At 42.5% G+C, this 25,326-nt stretch overlaps 2 protein-coding genes across 2 annotated transcripts in view; one reads left to right on the top strand and one right to left on the bottom strand.

Moving 5' to 3' along the window:
• Positions 1 to 25,326, top strand: part of Gnb4 (G protein subunit beta 4) — a 234,267-nt gene that overhangs the window by 21,230 nt on the left and 187,711 nt on the right. The gene's annotated exons all lie outside the window — the stretch shown is intronic.
• Positions 2,861 to 25,301, bottom strand: Ndufb5 (NADH:ubiquinone oxidoreductase subunit B5). Its single transcript, XM_052730265.1, has 6 exons — positions 25,146 to 25,301; positions 15,904 to 15,992; positions 14,289 to 14,355; positions 12,417 to 12,478; positions 11,496 to 11,602; positions 2,861 to 3,403 (listed from the first exon to the last, which is right to left on the bottom strand). Exons 1-6 carry the CDS (start codon positions 25,267 to 25,269, stop codon positions 3,283 to 3,285), a joined length of 570 nt encoding a protein of 189 aa, XP_052586225.1. The 5' UTR covers positions 25,270 to 25,301; the 3' UTR covers positions 2,861 to 3,282.

The following is a 25,326-nucleotide window of genomic DNA, read 5'->3' as shown; positions in this document are numbered from 1 at the left end:
TGTTTTGAATGAAGTCAGCTTGCTGCTTTTGAATCTCTATGTGTGCCCTTACAAGAACCCTTTGAATAAGAGGCCAAGGACCTGGACACAGGCAGCCCAGACCGGATCCCTGGTAACGTGTTTGGCAAGCCAGCCAGGAGAGAAAACATTCTTTCCTATCTTACTGAAGAAATCCCCTTTTTCATTCCAATGTCTGTGGTGACAGTTGGCCCAACTAGCCAGCTCTGTCAGAGAGCTGCCAGCCCATTTAATTGAGCCATGTCAGTTTGTGGGAGTTGTTTTTATCTTTATGTGCTGGTTTGTACCTGAGAAGGAGCCCTAAAAATAAACTGTGTGCTGTTCTTGATATATACCTAATTTTAAGATCTCTCTTCTCTCTCTCTCTCTCTCTCTCTCTCTCTCTCTCTCTCTCTCTCTCTCTCTCCTTCTCCCTCCCCCCCCTGTGTAAATATGAACACTTAGGGGATGACTTCAAAATTTATCATTATGTGTGTTTGAGTACCAGCCTGTGCATGACATCGTACACACATAAATGTCAGAAACACTTTCAGGACTCAGTCATCTCCCTCCACTGTGGGATCCAGGACTCGGTCATCTCCCTCCACTGTGGGATCCAAGACTCGGTCATCTTCCACTGTGGGACCCAGGACTCGGTCATCTTCCACTGTGGGACCCAGGACTCGGTCATCTTCCACTGTGGAACCCAGGACTCGGTCATCTTCCACTGTGGGACCCAGGACTCAAACACAGGTTCTTAGCACAGCAAGCACTTTTCACCCTCTCACAGTCCAGGGATGATTTAAATAAATTTTTTTCATTTGTGTGTGTATGTGTGCATGTCAATAGCACACATGTAGAGATCAGAGGACAATCTCCAGGAGTTTGTTTTCTTCACCCACGAGCCTGGAAGTGTTCATAAGACCTGAGGTTGTATGTATGTATGTGTGTATGTATGTATGTATCCATTCATCCATCTTTGCAGAGCCGAGAACTAGATGAAGGGCCTTACTATATCTTATATTTTCAAAGTCTACCACTGAACCTAGAGCTTGATGATTGGCTAGAAGCTTGGCTGTCTGGCCAGTGAGCCACCAGGATCTTCTTGTCTCTGCCTCTCAGTGCTGGGATTACAGACACAGTCCACCAAACCCACTACAAATGCAAGCCAGTATTTAATTATGCAATAAAAGGCAAAATGAATATTGGGAAAGGACCTCATTGAACAAAGTTTGTCATCCAAGGGAAAGGAGCTTACAAGACAGATATGTCCCAGGGGCAGACAGGTGCTTCCTAAGGCTGGCGCGCCTTTTTACCGGTGCTGGTGTTTGAACCCAGGGCCTTCAGTAGGCTAAATACACACTCATCTCTGAGCCAAGTCTTCAGTCTCCAACTGAAGTGTGCTTTTACTTTTAGATCCTTTTAGAAGGCTGATGTAGGGTTGAGGATTTGGGAAAATAGCAGTGTTGTCCCAGCATACATGAAGCCCTGGGTTTGGTCTCCAGTACTACCACCAAAAATCATCCAAAAAGACCAATTTTTAACTCCCCTCCAAAGGAAATAACTTTTATCTTATGTAACCAAATGTGACTTATTCAACTTTTCAAAGCCCATTATCTTAAATTTGAGTGAGAATAATGATGTGTGTGTGTGTGTGTGTGTGTGTGTAAGCATGGTTGTAAGGAATTAGATAAAATATGGTGAGTTCCTATTTTGTTACATATTGGACTTAATGACAGCTAATTTTAATAGGATTGAAGTCTTTCTGTGTCAAGCTTTCCTTACATTAGTAGAACATAAGGAATGATCTATCCCTGTATTAGTAGAATGGCAAAGTGAGACCTACTACTCAGGTTGGGGAGGCTGAGGAGAGTGGAGGTCGGGATGTATTGTATGAGAGAATAATAAATAAAAATTAAAATGATAGCCATAAAGATGAATGATGCCTCTAGATCCAAAACATCCAGGGCATACCTCTATCCTATTTCTCCTGCAAACTGGCTTGCATAAACAGGGGCCTGGAGACCTTATGTCCTTCTCTCAGCCAGTAGGCAGAATTGTGAGATGTGTACAGGGAATCCTCACAACAAAACTTTGGGGTCGTGCGGTGTGGCCACCCCCTTCTGGGGAAACAAGGAACTGCAAGCACTCCGGAGACCTTGGTGGATGCAGGTAGCACAAGTGGGTAGTAAAAGACACCTTCCTATTTGGCCAAGGACAGCACCTGGAAAACCGCTGGCTTGAATCTCCACAGTGTGAGCTCACACCACTGTCATGAAGAACGAAGACGCACGCAAAGAAGCCTGTCCTACGTTAATGACAAAAGCACTGGAAAGAAAGAATGAAGGCTGAGCATGTCAAGTCTCCAATCCTCATCTGTAAAACAGAAGATGACCTGATGTGGCGATTTTGGAAAGAGACTTTGGTGCCATGAGAGGCAGACAGTAAAGGCTTGACAGATATAGCCACGGCCACAAGTTAGCTTTCACGCATACTTCATGCAGTACTGGAGACCAAACCCAGGGCTTCATGCGTGCCGGGACAGCACTCTGCCGTTTTCCAAATCCTCAGCCCTACATCGGCCTTCTGAAAGGACCGAAAAGTAAAAGCACGCTTCAGCTGGAGACTGAAGACATGGCTCAGAGGTGAGTGTGTGTTTAGCCTACTGAACACTACCACCAGCCCCCGTAAAAAGGCACACCAGCCTTAGGAAGCACCTGTGCTTTATATCCCTACTTCCCAGTGTTTACAAAACAGCACTCTAAGGAAGTTTAGCGACTGTCTCAAGTGTGCATGTGTGTCTCTGTTTGTAGTTTTAAAAAGCATGACATGCACCCCCAAAATAAAGCAAGATGTCACATCATAAACTTTAAGACTGGTTTACTAAAATTTGTTTATTGTGGTGCTAACATTTTTTGTATGATTGGTTCAGTACTTCTTAAAGTTAAAATTCCAAGTAGTCCCGAATAACCCCATCTGCAATGCAGTACATTGACGACTACAGTTCCTGCATATTCACAGGACCGCTGCACTTTCACCTGCTAAACAAAGAACTCAGAAGCCTATCAACACTGTCATTTTAGGGATTCACAAATTCCCAGACCTCTAGTTCTTATCACTACCTCATAAATCTCACCAGATGAAGCTGAAAAGTCCACGTGGAATTCGTCACCTGAACCAAATGAAGCAACAGCTATGGAAGCCTGTGTGCATCAGAGTAAAAATACAGAATATTTATTCATTTCTTTCCACTAGAGAACACACTGTTCTTAGACAAATGAATTGTCAGTTGTCAGGAGTTGCTTTTGGAGAATGATCAATGAATTCCTTCTCAGGGGTTGGAAATTGAAACCAGGGTCCATCACCCCGGGCGCGCATCAGTCTTCGAACTTCCTGCTCCTTTAACCTGAAACAAAGGAAACAACAGTGTGGGAATGGGCACATCAGCAGGTGAGCTCCTACAGCAGTCAGCACAGAGGTTCCTCAGAAAAGCAAACAGAACCACCACAGGACACAGTTACACCGTTCATGGCACACCAGACACACAGCTGACCATCCGTGGTCCTGTTCACAACAGCCAGATATGAAAGCATGTCATGTGATATTTTGTTTGTGTTCTGACAGATACACCTTGGCTTGGAGTCAGAGGATGGAGCTAGCCACTAGTTAACCACAGAGGTCTGGAGGTCTGTACAGAGAAGAGACAGGAAGTGATAAGGTGGGGCAGAGAGGGGATGTAGGCCTTTGGGGATGGAGGAAGAACGGTAGAGGTAGGAAGCAACTGGCAGCTGCTCCCCTGCTTCTTTCAGGTTTTACCCCATATCTGACTCCTGATTTTTATTGATAAAGACTAATTAGATTAGCACATCATCTGGCGTCCAACTTTTGGGTCATAAATTCATAAAACAGTCACTTGCCAGTGGCTTGGCAGCCATCGGCACACACGGAAGCAGCACACGAGAGCTGCGTCCACCGGAGTCACCTTCCCACTGGCTAGGCTTTCCCTTTCTTCCCCAAGCCCTCCGAGTGAGTCTGGAGTTTTCTGTTGCAGTCTCTCTACAGCAATCTCCACAGGCACTTGGGCTCTGAATGCCACTGGAGTTAGCCCCTCACCACTCACCAGCTCTGCCTTCAGGGAGCTCCCACATGTGCTTCTGCCACACGCTCCCCCGTGTGCATTTTTCAGACAGCTTGCTCCCCCTCCCTGTGGGTTTTGGGCTTCCTCTGAACCTCCCCCTTGGACTGCTGTCATACTAGGTAGCCACCTTGACACCTGCTTGGGCTTCTACTGTTCTTGCAACACCACACACTCTTAGCCCACAGCTACATGCTAGCAGCTGCAGCTGTCCTCAGACAAGCTGTGCACTGCCTGTGTTCTCCACTCAAACATGCTAGACAGCAGCAGCCAGCCTCACACTTCATCATCATCAGATTTGGTGAGACAACTGGGAATTCTTAAAGGGGGAAATTAGTTTTAAAAAAAGAGAGCGTTTTGTCCCATGCTAAAAAATGGGACACACTATTACAATGGAGGGAGTTAGGTCTCTGCATGATTGCACGATCAGTGGTTTAAAAATGGAACAATTAAATGAAGAGATAATCAACTTAACCTGGATTGACAAAACGTTAATTATCATTTTGATAATCCTTATTCTCAGTTTGATAATTCTTGGTTTATCTTTAAAAGAGTTGGTTGATATGACTGCCAAGATACAGACCTTAGAAAAACTTATTAAAACAGATCATAGAGATATTCAGACCCAGACAGAGGAATTTAAAGAAGAACCAATCTAATCATTACATTATAAAATTAGAGAGGAACAGCCCAGTGTTTTCAAACAACCAACCTTAATTTATCCAGTAACCTTACAGGAACTGTCAAATAACAGATACCTCCAAGGCTATGAAAGAGCTGGCTGGATTACTGTGGAAATGTTAGATTTGAGGATATTTAAGGAAGCAATAGTCTCATATGGTATGCATTCACCTTTTGTGAAGCAGATATTAAATTCAATCTAAATGGATCAACTAGTAACAGAACTGTCCCATAAGACTAGAGAGACTTGGTTACAGCAGTATTGGAACCTAGTCCTCAATTACAGTGGAGGACCTGGTGGAAAGATGAGGCTAAGATCATTGATCAATGAAGTAGGGCTATAGGTACTGAAATCACCCAAGAGTAACTTCTTGATGAGGGTGATTATGCTGATGTACAAAGACAGTCTCTGTATGTTGACCACACCCTGGCTCAATGCTGTACAGCAGCTTTGAATGCTTGGGACAGAACTGAAGAATTCAGAAAGATAACTGAGTCTTTTACTAAAGTTATACAGGGCCCAAAAGAAACCTTCATTGATTTTTTTTCCTTACAAAGACTGAATTCAGCTGTAAATAGAATGATATCAAATTCAGAAGCTAAACAAATAATAATTGAATTGTTGGCTTTTAAAAATGCTAATGCACAATGCAAAAGGGTAATTAGGCCTTTAAAGTCAAGATCAGCACCCATAGAGGAATGGATCCGGGATACAGTCAATATTGAATCTCATAAACATGATGATGCTTGGATAGGAGAAATGATTTCTAGAGGCTTGAAGAAAAATCAAAATGTCAAGTAACTTAATTGTGGCAAACAAGGTCACCTAAAAAGGGATTGTAGACAAGGTGTTCCTAGAAACAATGTTTCTTCTAATCCAAACTGAAGGCCCTTGCCTTCTGGAGTATGCAGAAGGTACAGCAAAGGCGGACATTGGACCAATGAATGCAGATCAACAAGGGATAGACAAAGTAACCTTTTGCCATTGGGAAATGTCTTGGGGGGGGGGGGGCTCTTAAAGGCCCCATGTCCAATTTGGTTCAGAACCTGTCACCATGGGGGAAACTCTTCCCCAGAGCAATTAAAGGTCCTTATGCCTATTGTAAAAAAACAAAACAAAAAAAAAAAAAAACATGCTGTTCTGGATTTAGAAGATAAAACAAAAAATTCAGGAGAAACCATAAAGCAAATATTTTGGCAAACTTTTATAAATGATCAAAGACCAAAGTTAAAAATACAAATAAATGACATTTTAAAGGAAAAGAAAAGCTATGGATACCATCAAAATTGATAAAGATTAGATTCTAACAAGAGAGACCTCTTGATTAGAAGAGGTGATAGTTCATCAACCAGTGTGACCATTCAATCTAAACTAACTTACAAGACTAACAAATGCTTTTCATTTGATCAGACATAACTTGCCAAAAGGGAAACTCCCCAAAGTTAGAGTTGGGGCAGGGTTTTGTTTTTGTCTTTCCAGGAGAATGAAGGCATTCAGTTAAGGAAGCTGAGGACCACTGGACAAATGAGACATGTGAAGAAAAGGGACAAATAATCCTGAGAAAATGTCCTAAGAAAAAGAATAAATTGGCCTATTGGTATATCACATTTCCAACAGGATAAAATTTCATAAATTTTCCCAAATGTTTGTTTCTGCTGCTCTCTACAGACACATAATGTAAATTTTAGTCCCAGTTCAATTAAAAATTAAAGCTGACTTTAAAGTTGGAGCATGACTCTTTCCTTCTCTAAACCCAAGCATGCTGTTAAAAGGAAAATCCAAAATCTCTGTCTCATGTCAGAAGAGCCATATGATACGGGACAGAAGAAAAACCAAAATTAAAGAGCTATTATATTACCACTCATCACAATCCTTTGGTTTTATTTTGACTCTTTAGAACTTTTCTTAAGGTGTAACTATCTCAAAATTTATAAAATTAATATATACATATTTTAAACTTTTTGTCACAATATTAATGGTCATATAGAATACTAACTAATTCTAAAAAAAAAGCTTCATCTAGCTCCCTGTACATAATTTTGAGTTTAAGTCTCTATCAGATAACTAGGAATTAAGTTTTTGTACTCTGGTTGTATGTAACAAATATTGATCCTTTAACTTCTTTGAGATCTGTTACATATGACATTTAAAATGTTTATATTTTCTGAAGTAAACCATGACCATGCCTAAAAGCAACCACTGAAGTCTCCAAAAGGAGGATGGGGTCCCACAACAATGATTCCACCTGGATTGTGGCAATGCCACTAAGCTGACAAACACCACCCAAAGATTGGCTTTGGACTACAAACTGCTCAGGACAATTTTGAGGTGGCTGGCTGAGATCATCCAGTCTCACAGACTATTCTAGCCAGGACTTGAGACAAGCCCTGCACTTTCCCATTATGCTGAGACTGGACAACAAATGATACAGCTACCTCTCCCAGGACTTAACAATTATCCCAATTTTTTTTCAGGGTCCCCTAAAGATGCCATCACCCTCAGACAGCAGGAAATAATTTTAAGAACATGACGCCCACACTCCCAAGAGGTGGAGTGGGTGGTGTTCAGTGGGTTATGGATATCTGTCATTGTTTAGTGGGGTTGGTTACAAGTTGTTATTGGTTATGGTCAGGGAAAAAGCTGAACAAAGGAGATTAGATTCAGGGATATTGTTCTAAAAAGAAAAAGGGGGGATACAGAAATAGGATAAAATGGTAGATTGAATCTACTTTTAAACCAAAAAAGCGACTACTAGTCTTAAATATTTTACATTGATATGGATTTTTGTATATTGATAAAATTTGAGGTTATTTTTGTATATATGTTTCTACTCTTGTTTAAGTTATTTTTGTATATTAATATAATTTAAGGTTACTTTGATTAGGACATACTATACATACATTTCTACTCTTGTTCAAGGTATTGTACCTATGCAGCTCATTTAACAATGTAATGTAAATTTCTAGTCCTTGAAAGTTATTATAACAAACTATTTAGGATAATAAAGAAATGCAGGTTAGTAGTTAGTCACCTATTACAATCAAACTTGTAGTCAAGTTAGGTTATGTTTTGAAGGTCAAACAAATATATTTTAGATAGATAGGTGGTCTTCAAACACTGCAGAGACCTAAGGAATATGGCATGTAAGATGTTTTAATACCATAAGGTTTTTGTTTTGTTTTGTTTTGTTTTATGATGAGACATATCTGCTCCTGGTAGCACCAATTTACTTCAGAGAAGATGATGGGCATCGAAGAAACTCCATATGGAATTTCTTTGTGGCAAAAGTTAGCCACTGGGCAAGAAAGTGCCCTTGCCTTGGCTGCTGACAATATGCTGTCCAAATTGGACAAGCAGGACACAAAAGAAAGTGATTGCCAATCCTTGCCAAGACAAGGTGGGACAGCCCTTCAGAATATCCTGCTTCACAGAAAAGTCTGTCAGATATTCTAGGCCTGCAGGCTGAAGATGGATGCCCCAACGTTACAGAGGAACCTTGGGTGACTGTCTAGGCAGCCAGATGTTTCTGTCATTTCTTAGTTTAGGAAGTTGTTTACTCTGCACTTCCTGTTTACTCAGGTAATAGTATATCCTTCTCAGGAATCTGATGGAGCTGAAGACTGGATAGTTATAGTTATGGGTTTCCTTAACAAATGGTATAAACTGTAAAAGGTTGAGAGACATAAAAAGCTATTTTGGGGTTGGTAATGCAAGTTAGGATAGAAAGTGAATTAGGTACAACACTTTGGACTCACCAAGATAGGATAATGGAGTATTTTTTCTGAATTTTTCAAATGCTCTGGACTAGACATTGCTAATGTAACTATTACCTGTATATATTTGTATATAGTTATTGTTTTTATTGTATATAGTTTTTCTGTTAGTTAAAACCTTCAATATTTATTTAGACAAAAAGGGGGGAATGCTGTGTGATATGTTGTATTCTGACAAATAAAGCTTGCTTGGAGTCAGAGGATGGAGCTAGCCACTAGTTAATCATAGAGGTCTGGAGGTCTATACAGAGGGGAGACAGGAAGTGATAAGGTGGAGCAGAGAGGGAAACTACACCTTTTGGGATGGAAGAGAAATGGTAGAGATAGGAATCAACTGGCTGCTACTTTCCTGCTTCTCTGGTATTTCAAGTTTTTACCCTAATATCTTACTCCTGATTTTTATTGATAAAGATTAATTAGATTAATGCTTCAGAAGCAGCCTAGGAGTCTATCAACAGATGAATGAATAAAGAAAATGTAGTACATGTACAAATGGAATTCTATTTAGTCAAAGAAAAATGGAATCATGCCATATGAGAAAAATCCATGAAGCTGGAGATCATCGTGTTGAATGATAAAGCCAGACAAGCCTAACGTGTCTTCTCTACTATATGGAATCCAGATTTCATACATACTGATATATACAGAGATACACAGGACACAAAAGTAGATGGAGAACTATTGGGAGCAGAATCGCACCAGTGTGAGGGAGGAAGGACAAGAAGAGATCAGAAGGAGGAGTGAGAATAAGAGAAGGTAAATGGGAGGTGAAGATGAATAATGTACAATGAAATATGTTTATGAAGGTGTCATCAGGAAAATCATTATTTTACACAGTAAAAAAATTAATGAAAAAGAAAATAATCTGACAGTCTTGGCTACAGATTTAATCATTACATACATCATAGTCTGGCTTTAATGCACACAGTCACATGGAGGCAGACATCTACTACACATTTACAAACAAAGTTAGGGACTCATGACTTTGACCATGTGACTTATGTAGTTAAAGCATCACTTAATTAGTTCTCTCCACAGGCCCTGCTCCATGGCTTTGTGACAATGCTTGTCTGTTTTCCCATCTTTACAATGTTAGCACAGTTAGCTACAGAATGCCTACTAATGTGCCCATGTGAGAGTCCTGTGCTGCAGGGTGATAGTCTGCCCTCGTGGAAGACTTGCTGCCCTCTGCCTATACTGCTGCTATCATTGTTAGGAAAGGGAACTTCTCCACGGAAAGTGGAGTCTCCCTCACCAGCATCAAACTAAATGGCCTACATTTGATATTCAGTTGTTAAAACAGAAGAAAATCCCATCATCCTTCTTTAATCTAGGTGGTCTTGTCTGCACAAGATGCTTTCCCTATGCCACATCCAAGGCCATCCCTTCTCCATTAACCCTTGGCCTCAAATATTAATCTTTTTATGACCAGAAATGTGTAACTATATAATGACGTCATAAATGTTAGCCAGCTTTCTAGCCTTACTTATAAGATTATTATATACCTTTGTAACTGTGACCTAAAGAGTATAGTCACTCAACTTTTTAAAAAGGACCAAATACAATCCTTTTCCCCCCTACTCTTTTAAATATAATTATGCAGAATGTGTAACTATAGTAATTAAAGAGAAAGAGTTCATCAATTTGAGGAGGGGGGACATGAGAGGAATTGGAGTGAGGAAAAGAAAGGAAGTAGAAATGATGCAAATTCAACACTCATCTACAATGTTCTTACCAAAATGAGAAATTAAAAAACAAAACAATTTACAGGCAAAAAAAAAGACCAAGGCTGAGGAAATGGCTCAGTCCGTAAAGAGCTGGCCTTGGCCTTGCAAGGTCATGATTTCAATCTCAAAACCCATGTAAAATTATCTGGGCTCATATTCCAATACTGAGGAAGTACAAACAGTCCTGGAGCTTGCTAGCCAACTGTCAGCCTAGTTACTTGACAAGCTTCAGGCCAGTAAGAGAGAGACTCTGTCTCAAAATTTAAAAAAAAAAAAATGGTGGACAGAGACTGAGAACAATACCTGAGATTGTCTCTGGCTTCCACAGGCACAGGCACACACACACCCTCTCCCCCCACACACAAACACTCTCTCTCTCTCTCTCTCTCTCTCTCTCTCTCTCTCTCTCTCTCTCTCTCTCTGTTTCTCTCTCTCTCTCTCTCTCTCTCTCTCTCTCTCTCTCTCTCTCACACACACACACACACACACACACACATACACACACACACCTACCTGTACACAGACACACATCAAGCAAAACAAAATCAACCAAATAAAAAACAAAACTAAGGCAATCCCTGGACTGAGAGAAGCACAGTATTCAAGGCACAGTGCTGAGCAGTGTCTGTAAGAGGGCTGTATCTGCACCAATGTAACTTAATAACTATTTTCTCTAGAAACAGGTTCACAGGGTTACAGATGGTAGTTCCTGATGCTGTATAGCGCAGTTCCTAATGAGGTGGGACAGGAGGAAACCACATGTGTAGAATGGGCTGCTGTGTGCAGAGCAGTTTATTTAAGAGTTCCTTTCCAGGGTTCAGAGCACTGCTGCACTCATGTCTGGTGGCTCACAAAGGCCTGTAACTCTAGTTCCAGAAGATCTGATACCCTCCTGTGGCCTCCGTGGACCTGCACACACGGTAAACACACACACATAGAGACTTATACCCATAACCATTTAAAAAAAAAACAAAAAAAAAACAAAAACAAAAAAAAAGGAGAGAGTTCCTTTCAATTGAGCTATCATCTCCCCAGTCAGCAACACAGTGACACTCTCCTCCTCCTCCTCCTCCTCCTCCTCCTCCTCCTCCTCCTCCCAGGCAAGCCCTCGCCCCAGCTCAAGCTTCACACAGACATCTAGTGCTGACACCACTCTATTACTCCCTCCCACCATCTCCTACCGTAACTCAGCCTTTTCAGCTTCAATCTGGAGAATAGCCAGGGTTCTTTCATAATTCTTTTCGGGACTATCATAGAAAGTTCGGGCAATCCATCTTGATATTGGATGCTAAGGGAAAATTTGTTTAAAATCAATTACCTTCTGGAGGATGTTTGCTTTTCTGGTTGACTACTGTTTCAAATTACTAAAACACTACATGCCAAAAACTGTGCTATATTTTAAATCATTTTAACCACTAGGTTCACACTTTTTTGCCCCCACTTTTGAGATAAGCACCGAGGTGCAGCATCTGACCAGTCTGCCTCAGGCCCAAGCCTGTGAGCACTGAGGTGCAGCATCTGACTGGTCTGCCTCAGTTTCCAGCCTGTGTGCTCCCTTCACACTGCAATGAGGGCTACAGCTCAAGCAGGGCAGGAGACAAACCAAATTCTACTGATCCAAATGCAGAGACCTTTCCGCTAGAGTGCAGAAATAAGCATAGTCTATGCTTATTTAGTTTAGCCTATAAAGTTTACCATAATTTTTTTAATGAAAAAAGTACCAAGAATCGTTACTTATAAAAAGAAATTAAACAATACTGTGGGCTAGAAAGATGGCTCAACAGTTTAGATCACTTGTTGCTCTTGCAGAGGATCTGGGTTCAATTCCCAGCATCCACAAGTGGCTCAAAAGCATCAGCAACTTCAGTTCCAGGGGATCTGATACCCTCTTCTGGCCACCTCAGGTACCAAGCACACATGTGTAGCACACTCATATATTTAGGCAAAACACCCAGTCATATAAAATAAATCTAAAAAAGAATTTTTAAGTTTAAAATGTATCATCTCCTTGATGTGAAAAACTATATCATAATTGTCTAATCAAGACATTTACCACAACATTAACAAGCTATCCAACAAGAATTTTCAAGAGCTGTGCAAACCTTGAAATACTCCCAGTGTTCTGGGATGTAGCCTTCTGGGATTTCTGCAAGTTCAGCTTCACCTAGTGAGAGAAAATGGTGATGGCGCTCGGTTAGCACTGAGTCACCAGCTCCACACCAGCCCTTCCACAGCAGCCAGCAGCCAGCAGCCAGCTCCTCATGGTTCCAAGGGCTGCTTCCTCTAATGTGCTAGACTCACTGGGAAAAGATGAGTCCCTCGGAGAGTTCTAGCCATCTTCTAGTGTACAACAGGACCACCAGCATCTCAGCAGAGCCTCTCACCTGGTCCTTATGTGACAAGACATACTAAAGGACATACTGTTTGTTTTTACTTTTGCTCTTCTGTGTAGTGGTATTTGGTCCGCCCATGACTTTGGGCTATAGGGCCCAAAGGAGACAGACCCACATGACCCCTTTCCCTTTCCTTTTAGAAGTCCCATACAATGGCAAGAAGCATCATCTCCTTTGGGCCTTATAGCCCAAAGTCACAGGTGGAGCAAATACCACTACACCTCTGTAAATCTACCAGACAAAACATTCTAAGACTCAAAATCAATCAGTATTTTAAGATACTGCTCAGAAGACCTTTTATAAGCATTCGACGCTTAGAGACTCCAGGATGAATTTTAATATTCTCTCTCTCTCTCTCTCTCTCTGTCAGTGCCTGTCTGTCTGTGTGTGTATGTGTGTGTGTGTGTGTGTGTGTGTGTGTGTGTTTCACCCTCTTCCCCCGTTACTCTATTTTCCTGATCCAACTTGTCAAAGCTGATTTTTTTTTTTTTTTTTTGGTTTTTCGAGACAGGGTTTCTCTGTAGCTTTGCGCTTTCCTGGGACTCACTTGGTAGCCCAGGCTGGCCTCGAACTCACAGAGATCCGCCTGCCTCTGCCTCCCGAGTGCTGGGATTAAAGGCGTGTGCCACCACCGCCCGGCCTGTCAAAGCTGATTTTAGAAAAGGAGATGAAGTGGTTTGAGTAAGAATGGCCCCCCTAGGCTCATATATTTGAATGCTTAGTCACCAAGGATAAGAACTGTTTGAAAAGATTACAAGGATTATGAGGTGTGGCCTTGTTGGAGGAAGTGTGTCATAGGGGCTGGGCTTTGAGGTTTCAAAAGCCCACAGCAGGCCCAGCTTCTTCTCTTTCTGCTTTTTGATTAGGAAGCTCTCAGCTACTGCTCCAGCACCATGCTGCCGCCATGCTCCCCATTATGATAATGGGCTAAACCTCCAAAACTGTAAGCAAGCCTCCAATTCAATGTCTTCTTTTATAAGAGTCCTCATGGTCATGGTGTCTCTTCACAGTGACAGGACAGTGAGTGACTAGGACGGGAGAGAAGGATGATGAGGCTTTGGAAGCCACCTCCTCTGCAGAAATGTCCCCACAGGCTCACATGCAATCTTAAAGGTCACAGAGCATTTAGGAGGTGGGACTCGGAGGGAGGAATTAGTGACTAGGAGAAGCCTTTAAAGTCAAGACCACCCTGGTTCCAGGCAGTTTCCTCTGCTTCCTGGTGGCCCTCCCACTCCAGCATCCACCTCATGGCAGGCCAATGTCTCTGAAACCATGACACATGAACCTTCTTTCCTTCCTTCCTTCCTTCCTTCCTTCCTTCCTTCCTTCCTTCCTTCCTTCCTTCCTTCCGCTGCCTGTGTCAGATGTCCCGTCACAGCAATGCAAAAGTAACCAATGTAAATGTTCACATTTTCCTTTTTAAAGTTTGTATATAGGACTACAAATGTTACCGTTTGGAGGAGTGAGGGGCTAGATGAAGGACTTACCAATAAATAGATTCACAATTTCCTTTTTAAAGTTTGTATATAGGACTACAAATGTTACCGTTTGGAGGAGTGAGGGGTTAGATGAGGGACTTACCAATAAATACGTTCACCAGCGTTATGCCAATTGCAACTGGAATCCCAGTCAACAAAATGTAGAACCTCTATGAGGAAAAACAAAAAGGTTCTCATGATCTTTTTTACTTCTCCTACCAAAATTATCCTCATTCAATTTCCTTAATATCCTTCTAAACAAACATGTGAACTTGGGAATCAGAATCCCCAATTTCTGTCATATTCCTCTGATTTCGTTCTTAAACACAACTATTACGTACAGTACAATATATTTGAAATGACTGACTTCTTGGCTAAAGCAATGCAATAAAGAATATTCTGTATTGGAACAAAGTATGAAAACAATAGCATTTCAGATACTGAACATCAGGGGAGTTGGTCATGGTAAGAAAAGAGGACACTCGGGATGTGACAGCACACTCCTGGGAATCCAGCATTAGGAGGTGGAGGCAGGAGGATCAGGAGTTCAAAGTCAGCCTTGGCTACATGTCGAGTTTGAGGCCAGTCTGGGATAACAGACAGATCTGTGTCATTTTTAAAAGAGGGCTAAGAAGAGGTGGGGGGGGGGGGGTCCTCAGGCAGCCAGAGTCCTGTCGACGAGCATTTCAGGGGCAATGGCGGAGTCCAAACAACCCTCCATTCTTTTTTTTTTTTTTTTTGGTTTTTCGAGACAGGGTTTCTCTGTGTAGTTTTGCGCCTTTCCTGGAACTCGCTTTGTAGACCAGGCTGGCCTCGAACTCACAGAGATCCGCCTGGCTCTGCCTCCCGAGTGCTGGGATTAAAGGCGTGCGCCACCACCGCCCAGCCAACCCTCCATTCTTAAGCCTCTGGATGGTATTTTTTTAAGACCATGAGATAAGGACAAGTAGCATTCTAAATAAGCAGGATTATTTGCCCTTCTGCTAAATTAGGAATGTCACCTTAAAATCAGTATTCAAAAAGCATAAATTTAAAAAAAAAAAAATCACATCCTAAAATAAAGATGCTTCACTAGAAGTCTTCCAGTGGGTCTTTTGCTAATTCAAAAACTGTCTTAGATGGAGAGATGGCTCAGCAGTTAGGAGCACTTGCTGCTTTTCCAGAGGACCTGGGTTCAATTCCCAGCATGACTGCTGCTCACAACTATCTGTAACTCCAGTGCAAGGAGATCCGATTCCTCCTCTGGTCTGAAAGGACACCAGGCACACATGGTACACAGACATATATGCAGGCAAAACACTCGTACACAAAAAATGAAATAACTGTCTTAGTGATACAAATAACCAGCTGACTGGCTTTCAAATTCTGAAAATCCTCAGTTTTTCATGGTGCTGGAATGGACCACTGGGCCTGAGGCAGACATGCATTGAGCAGCTACCGCCCACCCAATGCTGCAGATTTATTTTTATTCTTAAAGAGGAAACACACATTGGACTTCAGACCCCATAACCCTGAGCAAAAGGAATGGCTGGCACCTGACCTGCAGTTTTAAAAAAAGGGTTCTAACTAACTTTAAAAATTCAGTAGCAAATCAGACCTTCTACACAATCTAGTATCTCCTGAGGAAAAATAAATAGTAATTTTAAAATGAAAGACATTTCCTAAACGGGAATTATCCCTATGCAAACATTTTGTAGTTAAGAACATTTTCAACTCACCAATAACCTCAAAAAGCGATCTTCATAGTATGAAGAAGCTTTGATGACGAACATTTTCTTGCCATGGTCCCCACTGTGCCGCACAGGAGCTGGAAATGTGAGACTGTTTAACAGGGCTCATGCAGGGGTGAGCAGAGAAGACGGTGAGACATCGTGAATGCATGGGCTTTGTTTGCACATCAGAATGGGTAGGATGGATGCATTTCAAAGACTGACCGGCTGTCTCAAATATAGCTGCTGCTGCTTTTATTTTCTTTTAATGTTTAGTAGTAACCAGGCTGAAGCCCAGTCTTCACACATGCTGGTAAGTGTTCTGCAGTTACAGAGTGTTGCTCATTTCAATTCCTGCAGCAGCATCGAGCAATCATTTCACTGTACCTTAGAAGCAGGCAGGGAGGGCAGATGCTCCTGACAAGCTGCTCATCTTTGCTTCCCCTACAATAAACAAACACGCTAAAGCTACCTAAAAAACAAAGGTGAATAATACCTCCTAGCCAAGAAAGTGGAAGGCAGGAAGCTGCTGCAACACAGACGGACAGGGCTGGCAGTATCTACTCCAATCTCCAACAGAAACTTGATTATTATAGACTACACATTCTATCGTGTGTGTGTGTGTGTGTGTGTGTGTGTGTGTGTGTGTGTGTGTGTATGTGTGTGTGTGTGTGTGTGTGTGTGTGTGTGTGTGTGTTGGGCTAAACTCAGGCCTTTCATATGCTAGCCAGGCATTTCTACCACCAAGCTATACCCCATCCTTCACATCTTGACAAAATCTATTTGTAAATCATTTCTGACTAAGAATATCATCCTCCTCCTCCTCAAATCAAAGATTTGGAATGATTTCAGCCTTGTTGGAGATAAGTGGAGGTGGAAAGTGACTCCTGAATCCCTTTCTGCTCTTATCCCATGGAGACTGACAAGACTCACCATCCACAGGCTAATAAGCCCAGAAGGACCACTACTATTCAGAAGGGATGGCTATGCTGCTGCTCAGATTCCCACTGAACAAACTGCAGTCATCATAGCAAAGAAAATGCAAAAATGAACCCAACTGAGAGCCCTAGATGGTGACAGTAACAGACATAAGAAAGAACAGTACCCTTTATTCATGTTTAACGTCTAGAAACACCCCCCTTTCAGGACCATAGACCATATATTCTGCGGGAAGCCGATGCTGTTCCATCTGACGACATGCTCCCTTTGACACACTACACGCCCAGGAATGTGCACAATTATCCTTTGGTGTCAGCATCCATGAGGAACTAGTTTTGGGTCCCATGGACAACAAAACCTCCAGATGATCAAGGACCTTAAATAAAATGACATCAGCATAATAGCCCACACACATTCCCCTATATACTTTAATTTCTAGATTTATAATACTGATTACAGTGAATAGCATGTAAACTGTTGCTATATTGTATTGTTTGGGGAATAATACCAAGAAAAATGGTTACAGGAGCAATTTATTTTTCCAAATATTTTCAAACCATAGTTGGCTGGATCTGAGAATCCTGGCAAGTAAGTGAATACAGAGGGCTATAGTTGGCCAGGTCTGATGATGATGCTGCATGGGTACAGAGGACCAACTCTACCTGCTATTATTCCTGTCACTTCTAACTATGTTTTGAAGGTGGGATCTGTCTTGATTTTTGAGTCACCTGAAGCAGCTAACAGTGGGTTTAGGAAGTTAATTACCCAAAGAACTTACTAAGTACAAATCATACTAGTAACACTACAGAAGTGACAAGATAAGAGACCCTGACATGTCTTCACAAACCCTTTTAAAAAGTTACCATTATGAGCCGGGCGGTGGTGGCGCACACCTTTAATCCCAGCACTCGGGAGGCAGAGGCAGGCGGATCTCTGTGAGTTCGAGGCCAGCCTGGTCTCCAAAGTGAATTCCAGGAAAGGCACAAAGCTACACAGAGAAACCCTGTCTCGAAAAACAAAAAAACAAACAAACAAAAAAAAAAAGTTACCATTATGGAAAAAAGTCAGCTGGATGATACAACAAACCATTCACTAGTCACTACGGACTGAAATGCCCATTTGTGTGCAGGTCCTCTGCCAGGCCTAGAGTCCAAGATGGGTAGAGACCCTGCTGGGAGAAAAACAGTGGACAAGGGATCTCAAGTCTATGAGGGCAGCAAAGGAAGAAACAGAACCAGCAGCAGAAAACAGGCCCAGAAGGAAAGAGCCAGTTCAGAGAGGAAAATGGAAGGAGCGGAGAACAATCACTGTTCACTTAGGGAAGAAGTTGGTTGGGTTTGTTCTACCTGCGCTGGGTAGTTTTATGTCAACTTGACACAAGCTAGAGTTGTTGGAGAGGAGGGAGCCTCAACCAAGAAAATGCCTCCATAAGATTGGGCTGTAGGCAAGCCTGGGGGGGGGGCATTTTCTTAATTTGTGATTTATGGGGGAGGGCTATGCCTGGTCCTGGGTCCTATAAGAAAGCAGGCCAAGCAAGCCATGTGAGCAACCCTTCCATGGCCTCTGCATCAGCTCCTGCCTCCAGGTTCCTGCCCTATTTGAGTTCCTGGCCTGGCCTCCTTCAGTGATAGATACAATGTGGAAGTGTAAACCAATAAACCCCCTCCTCTCCAATCTGCTTTTGGTCATGTTTCTTCACAGCAACAGAAACTCTAAAACAAATTGGTACCAGGATATGGAATATTGCTGTGACAGACCTGATCAGGTTGTTTGGGGGACAATTGTGGAAGGACTTTGGAACTTCAGAATGGAAAGTCCATTGCACACCCAGAGCTCAGGGAGCTGTTCTGTAGGAGCTGGGAAGACAGGAATGTTGAGAGCAGTATAGTCAATGGAAAAATGGCTTGTGACGTTTCAGAGGGAATCAATGACCCTACTGAGCCTTTTGTGTGAAGAAGCTGAGGTGTCCGGTCAGCTGCAGTTGAGGAATTGGTTGAGATTAACATCAGACCAGAACCACTAAAGTATAACTTTTGCTTTGCTGAGACAACAGATGCTGGGGCTAAAGAATTGGCTACACTTAAGAGGAGACCAGTCTTCTTGAAGTGTTTCCTCAAGGTCAGCACATGGAAATTGTGTTCCAGAGCAACCAAAGTTGTACCTCATGCTGGATGTAAGAGTCACCCAAATGGTAATGGGTTTTGAAGGCATGAAAGGGTCATGGAGAGCAGCTGAGGCTTGGCACTGGGAGGCAAGGCTGGAATCGCTGAAGAGTGCAGGAGAGGCTATTGATGAAAGTGCAGCCCAGGTACAAGGAACCCCAGCATTTTGGAGATGCTAGTACCATGGGATGAACACCAAGAATAGCAACAATGGAGGAATGGAGCCAGCAGGAGCCTAGAATACAAGCTGTGTGCGCTGCAGAGCCAGAGAAGAGACCTAAGCCCTTTGGAGAAGTCCAGAAGACTGTAGGTGAATCCCAGACATTGGACATTGAGCTACTTATACTGTTGGAGTTCAGTTTTGTTTTGTTCAGATTGTGACTGTACCCTGATTCTTCCCTCTTCAAGAGAGAAGGCACTTAATTTATTTCTGATTTTATAGGAAGTCACAATTAAAAGTCTGAATTTTAAACAACTTTGCATTTTAAAAGAGATTGGCTATTTTAAAAAGACTGAATTTATAAGTGTTTGAATTTTTAAAGACTGTGTGACCTTTAAAATTTGGAATGTTTATATTGTAATGTTGATATTAATGTGTGATCTTGGGAAAGAACAAGAAAGGAAAAGTTATAGCTTAACAGAGATGAGTATGTATGTCAATTGTGCTGGCTACTTTTATGTCAACTTGAGACAAGCTAAAGTTATCTGCAAAGGAGGGAACCTCAATCGAGAAAATGCCTCCATAAGATCCAGCTGTGAGGCATTTTCTTAATTAGTGACTGGTGGGGGAGGGCCCAGCTCATTGTGGGTGGTGCCATCCCTGGGCTGGTGGTCCTGGGCTAAGCAAGCAGGCTGAGCAAGCCAGTAAACAGCACCCCTCCAGAACTTCTGCATCAGCTTCTGCCTCTAAGTTTCTGCCCTAGCTTCCTTCAATGATGGACTACAGTGTGGAAACATAAGCCAAATAAACCCTTTCCTCTCCAACTTTTTTTTGGTCATGATGCTTCATCACAGCAACAGAAATCATAACTAAGACACAACCTAAAACATGCAATCCATCAAAAGGATCTCTCAAAAGCCCCAGAATCTAGATTCCTGTAAATGCCTTGAGTGGGGTACAGACAGTGTAGTGGTTTGAATAAGAATGGCCCCCATAGACTCATATTTGAATGCTTAGGGAGGGGCATTAGGAGGTGTGGCCTTGGAGGTAATGTGTGTGTGTGGGGGGGGGGGCTTTGAGTTTTAGAAGCCTAAGCCAGGCCCAGTGTCTCACTTTTCCTTGCTGCCTGCCTAGCTAGATGTAGAACTCTAGTCTTCCCAGTGCCCACCTCTCTCTTTCAATTGGACAACAGTGGGAGGACTAAATTATATGTAGCTTTAGAGAACAGCCATTACAACTATACAAACATAAAAACCAACAGGCACTTGGGAGGCAGCGACTGGAGGAGAGAGTCTTAAGTTGGAGGCCAACCAGGGCCCCCCAGTGAGACGTGTATCAATGCTTCATGCCCCCAAAAAAGAACAACGGAAGAAAGCTTGGACTGGCTGCATTGGAGGAATACTACTGAGGTTAGCAAAGTGAACTGCTTTCTCTTTCTTAACATCATTACCTAATTGTTTAACAATTACATTTGGTTAAATATGCCTGATAAATGATACTCCCATCAACTATCCTGAAATCTACTTCAGAGTAGTCAACTTCTCACAGTGCTGAGGTCTCTGTTTGCTGATGTGGGAAGGCCATCTGCTCACATTCTGAAAACATAGGATACGCACAGCTTACAGGCCTAAGTCTTCAATAAATGATTTTTTAAATTATTTTTTAGGTGTGTGTGGGTATATGCAGGTGAATGCAGTTCCCTACGGAGGTAAGACACATGGGGTAATATAGTGGGAATCTAGTAGTCATTGTATCTAGGGTAAACATTAGAATGAAAAGTTGTTTCTCACTGTATCTAGGGGTAACAGTAGAATGTATTAGTGTTTGTTGGAGGTACCTAGACCTTGAAGAAATCATAGTAGAGACAATGTTGTCTATGATTTATAGTGTTATTTTTCTAAGGAAGTTTTCCATCCATTGCATGGCTTTGGTCACAAGACTATCCAGGCACACTTGAAGTATCTTGAATTATTGGATACTGCAAACAGTACACAATAAAGACTAAAGTTACAGGGCTGTGATGATTTCCTTCAGAAAACATGTAGATCAAAGGGGCTTTGGTATGAGGAACTTGTGCCCAAATACAACCTTTGTGTACAATCAATAAATATGAATTTCTGAACAGAGGTTCAAGGTTCAGCTCACAGAAACTGTTCCTCCCTGCTGCCAGAGAGCCTAAAATTACATTCTGGGGTGACTATCCTTTGAATGGCCTGTGCAACACAGAACACCCAACAGGGACCCTCTGAAGCCAGAGTTACATAGGCTGTTTTAAGATATACAATGTGGGTACTGGGAACTGAACCCAGGTCTTCTGGAAGATCAACACTATTAACCACCAAGCCATCTCTCCAGCCCCCTCCAATAAACAGTTTTAAATATGCAAATCACTCAGGAAAGTTAGCGTTTGCTGACCATAATTGATGTCAAGATTAAGAAAATGTAGCAACTTTGTTTGTTTCAAACCATCAAAAACTGGTCATTCACCGTTTTTCTCTATATTCTCAGTTAAAAGTACCATTTTAATTATCTGGTCCAAGAATCTAAGTCCTCTTCCTTAAACCTTTCATCACTTACCAATGACAAATGGATCATGATTCAAAGGACTAGTGAGGTGGCTCAGAAGGGAAGAGAATTTGTTGCCAAGCTTGGAAACTTGAGTTTGGTCACCAGATCCCACACAGTGGAAGGAGAACTGATTCCCACAAGTTGTCCTCTAACCTCTACATGTATAGGCACTTGAGCTTTGTATCCAAGCCCCCTCCACCCCAATTAGGTCCTGACCACCTTCGGCCCCACTCTCAACACCTAGGTCTTCCAAAAGTCCCACATTTAGACAACAGAAAACCCACCCACTACTTCTGCCAGTTTTGATTGTTAAAACAATTTTCATATTCGTTTTACAAATGTGTAAAACATTCCTTGTCTGAGTTCACAGTATTTTGTTCATATAGCGTTCCTCTACCTGAAAAATATCTGTAATATATTAGCTTTATAATGGAAAGGGATTCAGTGTTTCCCATTCATAAGATGCAAGCCTTGCTGTTTGAGCCTGTGACAAAGCATGATGGGGAGTATGTAGTAGAATATACTGTTCATCTTCTAGTGGCTGGGAAGCAGAGAGAGGAAGAGGAGGGGCTGACGTCCCAATATTCCCTTCAAGGGCACAACTTCAATGACAGGAAGCCCTTAGATTGCAATTCCACCTCTCAGATGCTCAATCCAACAGGAGCACCACAGGTTCAATGCTGTGGAACAATCTTTGTACACTGTAAATATGTATTACTCTCATTGGTAATAAAGAGCTGACTGGCCTATAGCTAGGAAGGAAGAGATTGGGTGGGAGAGCCAGACGAGGAGGACACTGGGAAGAAGGGTGGGGTCTGAGAGTTTCCAGCCAGATGTAGAGGAAGCAGGATGTATAAGAAATGAGGTAACAAGCCATGAACACATGGCAGCAAGTAAGCAAGTAGAAATGGGTTAAGTTACAAGAGCTGGTTAGTAACAATCCTAAGCTATTGGTCAGGCTTTGACAATTAATAATAAGTCTCCATGTCAGTTATTTGGGAACTGGCAGGTGGGAAAGAAAAGTTCACCAACAGTTCAAAGCCAGGCTGTAATGCAGAGTGTATTCAAAGCCAGGCTGTAATGCAGAGTGTATTCAAAGCCAGGCTGTAATGCAGAGTGTATTCAAAGCCAGGCTGTAAAGCAGAGTGTATTCAAGACCAGCCTGTAATGCAAAGTGTATTCAAGACCAGCCTGTAATGCAGAGTGTATTCAAAGTCAGGCTGTAATGCAGAGTGTATTCAAAGCCAGGCTGTAATGCAGAGTGTATTCAAAGCCAGTCTGTAAAGCAGAGTGTATTCAAAACCAGCCTAGGCAACTTAGTGACACTCTGTCTCAAATTTTTATAGAGTAAAGAGAAAGGAAAAGAGGGTTTAGGGATGCAGCCCACGGGAAAGAACTCAGCTGACTAGCATATGCAAAAGTTTGTATTTCATCAGCAGTACCAAAGAAATAAGCAAATAAAACAAAGGGCCAATTTCATGCTGTGTGTATTTGATGACTTGTTTTGAAAAGACTAATGTATGGGTGCATGGTGCTAGAAACATTTCCTACTCAACGCTTCTTCACAACTACTCTGTAAGATGTCTACAATGATCATCTTCCAGATGAGGAAATGAAGATCATGACCTTCAGCTTCCAAGAGGTGCTGACTCAAGGTCATAGAGCTTCTAAATTCTGCAACCAAGACTTGAATCTAGGCAGTCGAGACCAGAGAAAAGATGGGGGAGGGGGTTAGCAATCTTTCTGGAGACAGTGACACAGTGTGCCTGTGAAAGCAGTGACATAGTGAAACAGTCACTGTCAGAACAAGCAGCTAGTAGATGTCCCCTGTTCTCATTAGAGGACATGCGACATCCCCCTGGCCCTCTCAAAACTGCATAAGTGGGGAACAGTACAGAAAGAGAAACCTGGGAATCTTACTCACTATAGCTAGATTCCATCAAGCACCCTTTGGGGGGAGGAGTCGAGGGATCTCTACCTGGATATCTGAGGATATTTGTAATAAAAATGGTTTGTGAAAAGATTTTACCAAGTAGTGTTAGCACATGGAGTTTGCATGAAATTTAAATTCCTGCTAGAAATTTTAAAAGCACTGATCGTTCCCAGAAGGTCCCTATGCATACTGCCTCATTACATAATGGTGCCACTAAACTTGAGAGAAAAAAAGAGGGAAAATAGGACACGATGTTTAGAGACTGGAGAGAATGGTTTTGATTTTAGGGTAAAATTTTTATTTTTCTGTATTGCACAAGGCAAATTAAACTGTCTCTCTCTGACCAAGAGGATTAAACGAATTAATACTTAAAACAGTGCCTGGCACTTAACAAGATGCTCGATAAACATCGGCCACCATTATTGCTAACGTAGCAAAGTGGCGGATTATTTTTTAATATTAATTAAGTAGATTTCCTCTTTTGTAAAATGAGGGACTAACATTGCATTACTTTCCAGAGTCTTTGGAGCAAGGAAATAGATCGAATACTAAGCATGTAGTATTTTGCTACGTTTACTCTTCTAGAAAGCAGAGGGACCTGGGTCAGGTTCCTAGGCCCTCACTATGACTGTCCTGAGACCTGAGCTCTTTTAGGCTCTTTTCTAAATAGCAGTGGTCCTTAACTTTCCAATTGCTGCGACCCTTTAATACAGTTTGTTGTGTTGTGGTGACCCCAATCATAAAATTATTTTTGTTGCTACTCCATAATTGTAATTTTGCTACTTTTATGAATCATACTGTAAATAGCTGTGTTTTCTGATGGTCTTAGGAGACCCCTGTGAAAGGGTCGTGACCCACAGGTTGAGAACCACTGCAAGATAGTTAAACCTGCAATAACACAAAACAGATACAATCTGGGCTGAACTCATTATCGAACATTCATTCAATTTGTCTTTTAAAAAACATAAAACATTTTTGTGGGCTTCTAAAATGTCGTGAGCTCCTCAGGCAGTTACTACTGTGCCTAACGGAGCTGTCACCTCGCGCCTAGAACATCATTAGAGCCTTCAATTCAGTGCGCTTCTCAGCAAATTCCTATCTGCGGGTTAGAACCAGCTGCAGGTGCCACCAATCCAGATTCTGCTGTGATCCCAGCGAGGTGGCGCAAGCCTGTAATCCCAGCACTGGGGCCGGAGGGTGGCAAATTGGGACCTCCTCCGTGTTGCCCTTGGAGACGCGGGCGGCAGCTCCACGCCGGTCTAGCCTGGCCGCAAGTAAGCAGCACCCGGCATGGTGAGTGACAACGAGGTTCACAAATGCTAAAAAAAGGCCATCGCTTTTCTGCAGCAGCCCCTCACACAGTCAGCGCCGGCGCCTACTCCAGAAACCCCAGGTCAACTCTGTCCCTGCTCCCTCCCTCAGAGGCCCCCAAGGTCACCTGGAAACAGCCCTCCCACCTCTCACCCGCGTCTCCAAGGCCTGCACCCACCGACAGTCTTCGGAAAGCTCCGTGTGAGAAAACTTCCGACTCCGAGTCTGGTGCCAGCACGGCGGCCAGACAGCGCTGTCAGCGCGGCGACCGAAGCCCGCTGCAGGAGGCTCATGGCCGCCATGGCTACTCCGGGCAGGGGAGGAAGTGGGGTGAGCTACGGGAGCCGGGAGGGACAATC

Source organism: Peromyscus californicus, unplaced genomic scaffold, assembly GCF_007827085.1.
Source record: "Peromyscus californicus insignis strain IS unplaced genomic scaffold, ASM782708v3 Scaffold_9__1_contigs__length_137607984, whole genome shotgun sequence".
NCBI lineage: Eukaryota > Metazoa > Chordata > Mammalia > Rodentia > Cricetidae > Peromyscus > Peromyscus californicus.
Note: the sequence above shows the minus strand (reverse complement) of the source record. Positions and strands in the feature narration are given on the sequence as shown.

Coding starts and splice junctions, on each gene's coding strand:
- Ndufb5 (XM_052730265.1), bottom strand. CDS start 25,269: ATGGCGGCCATGAGCCTCCTGCAGCGGGCTTCGGTCGCCGCGCTGACA. Junction 12,479..14,288: donor GCTGGTGAACGTATTTATTG/GTAAGTCCCTCA, acceptor TTCTCTCACTAG/GTGAAGCTGAACTTGCAGAA. Junction 3,404..11,495: donor GCTGAAAAGGCTGAGTTACG/GTAGGAGATGGT, acceptor CCTTTGTTTCAG/GTTAAAGGAGCAGGAAGTTC.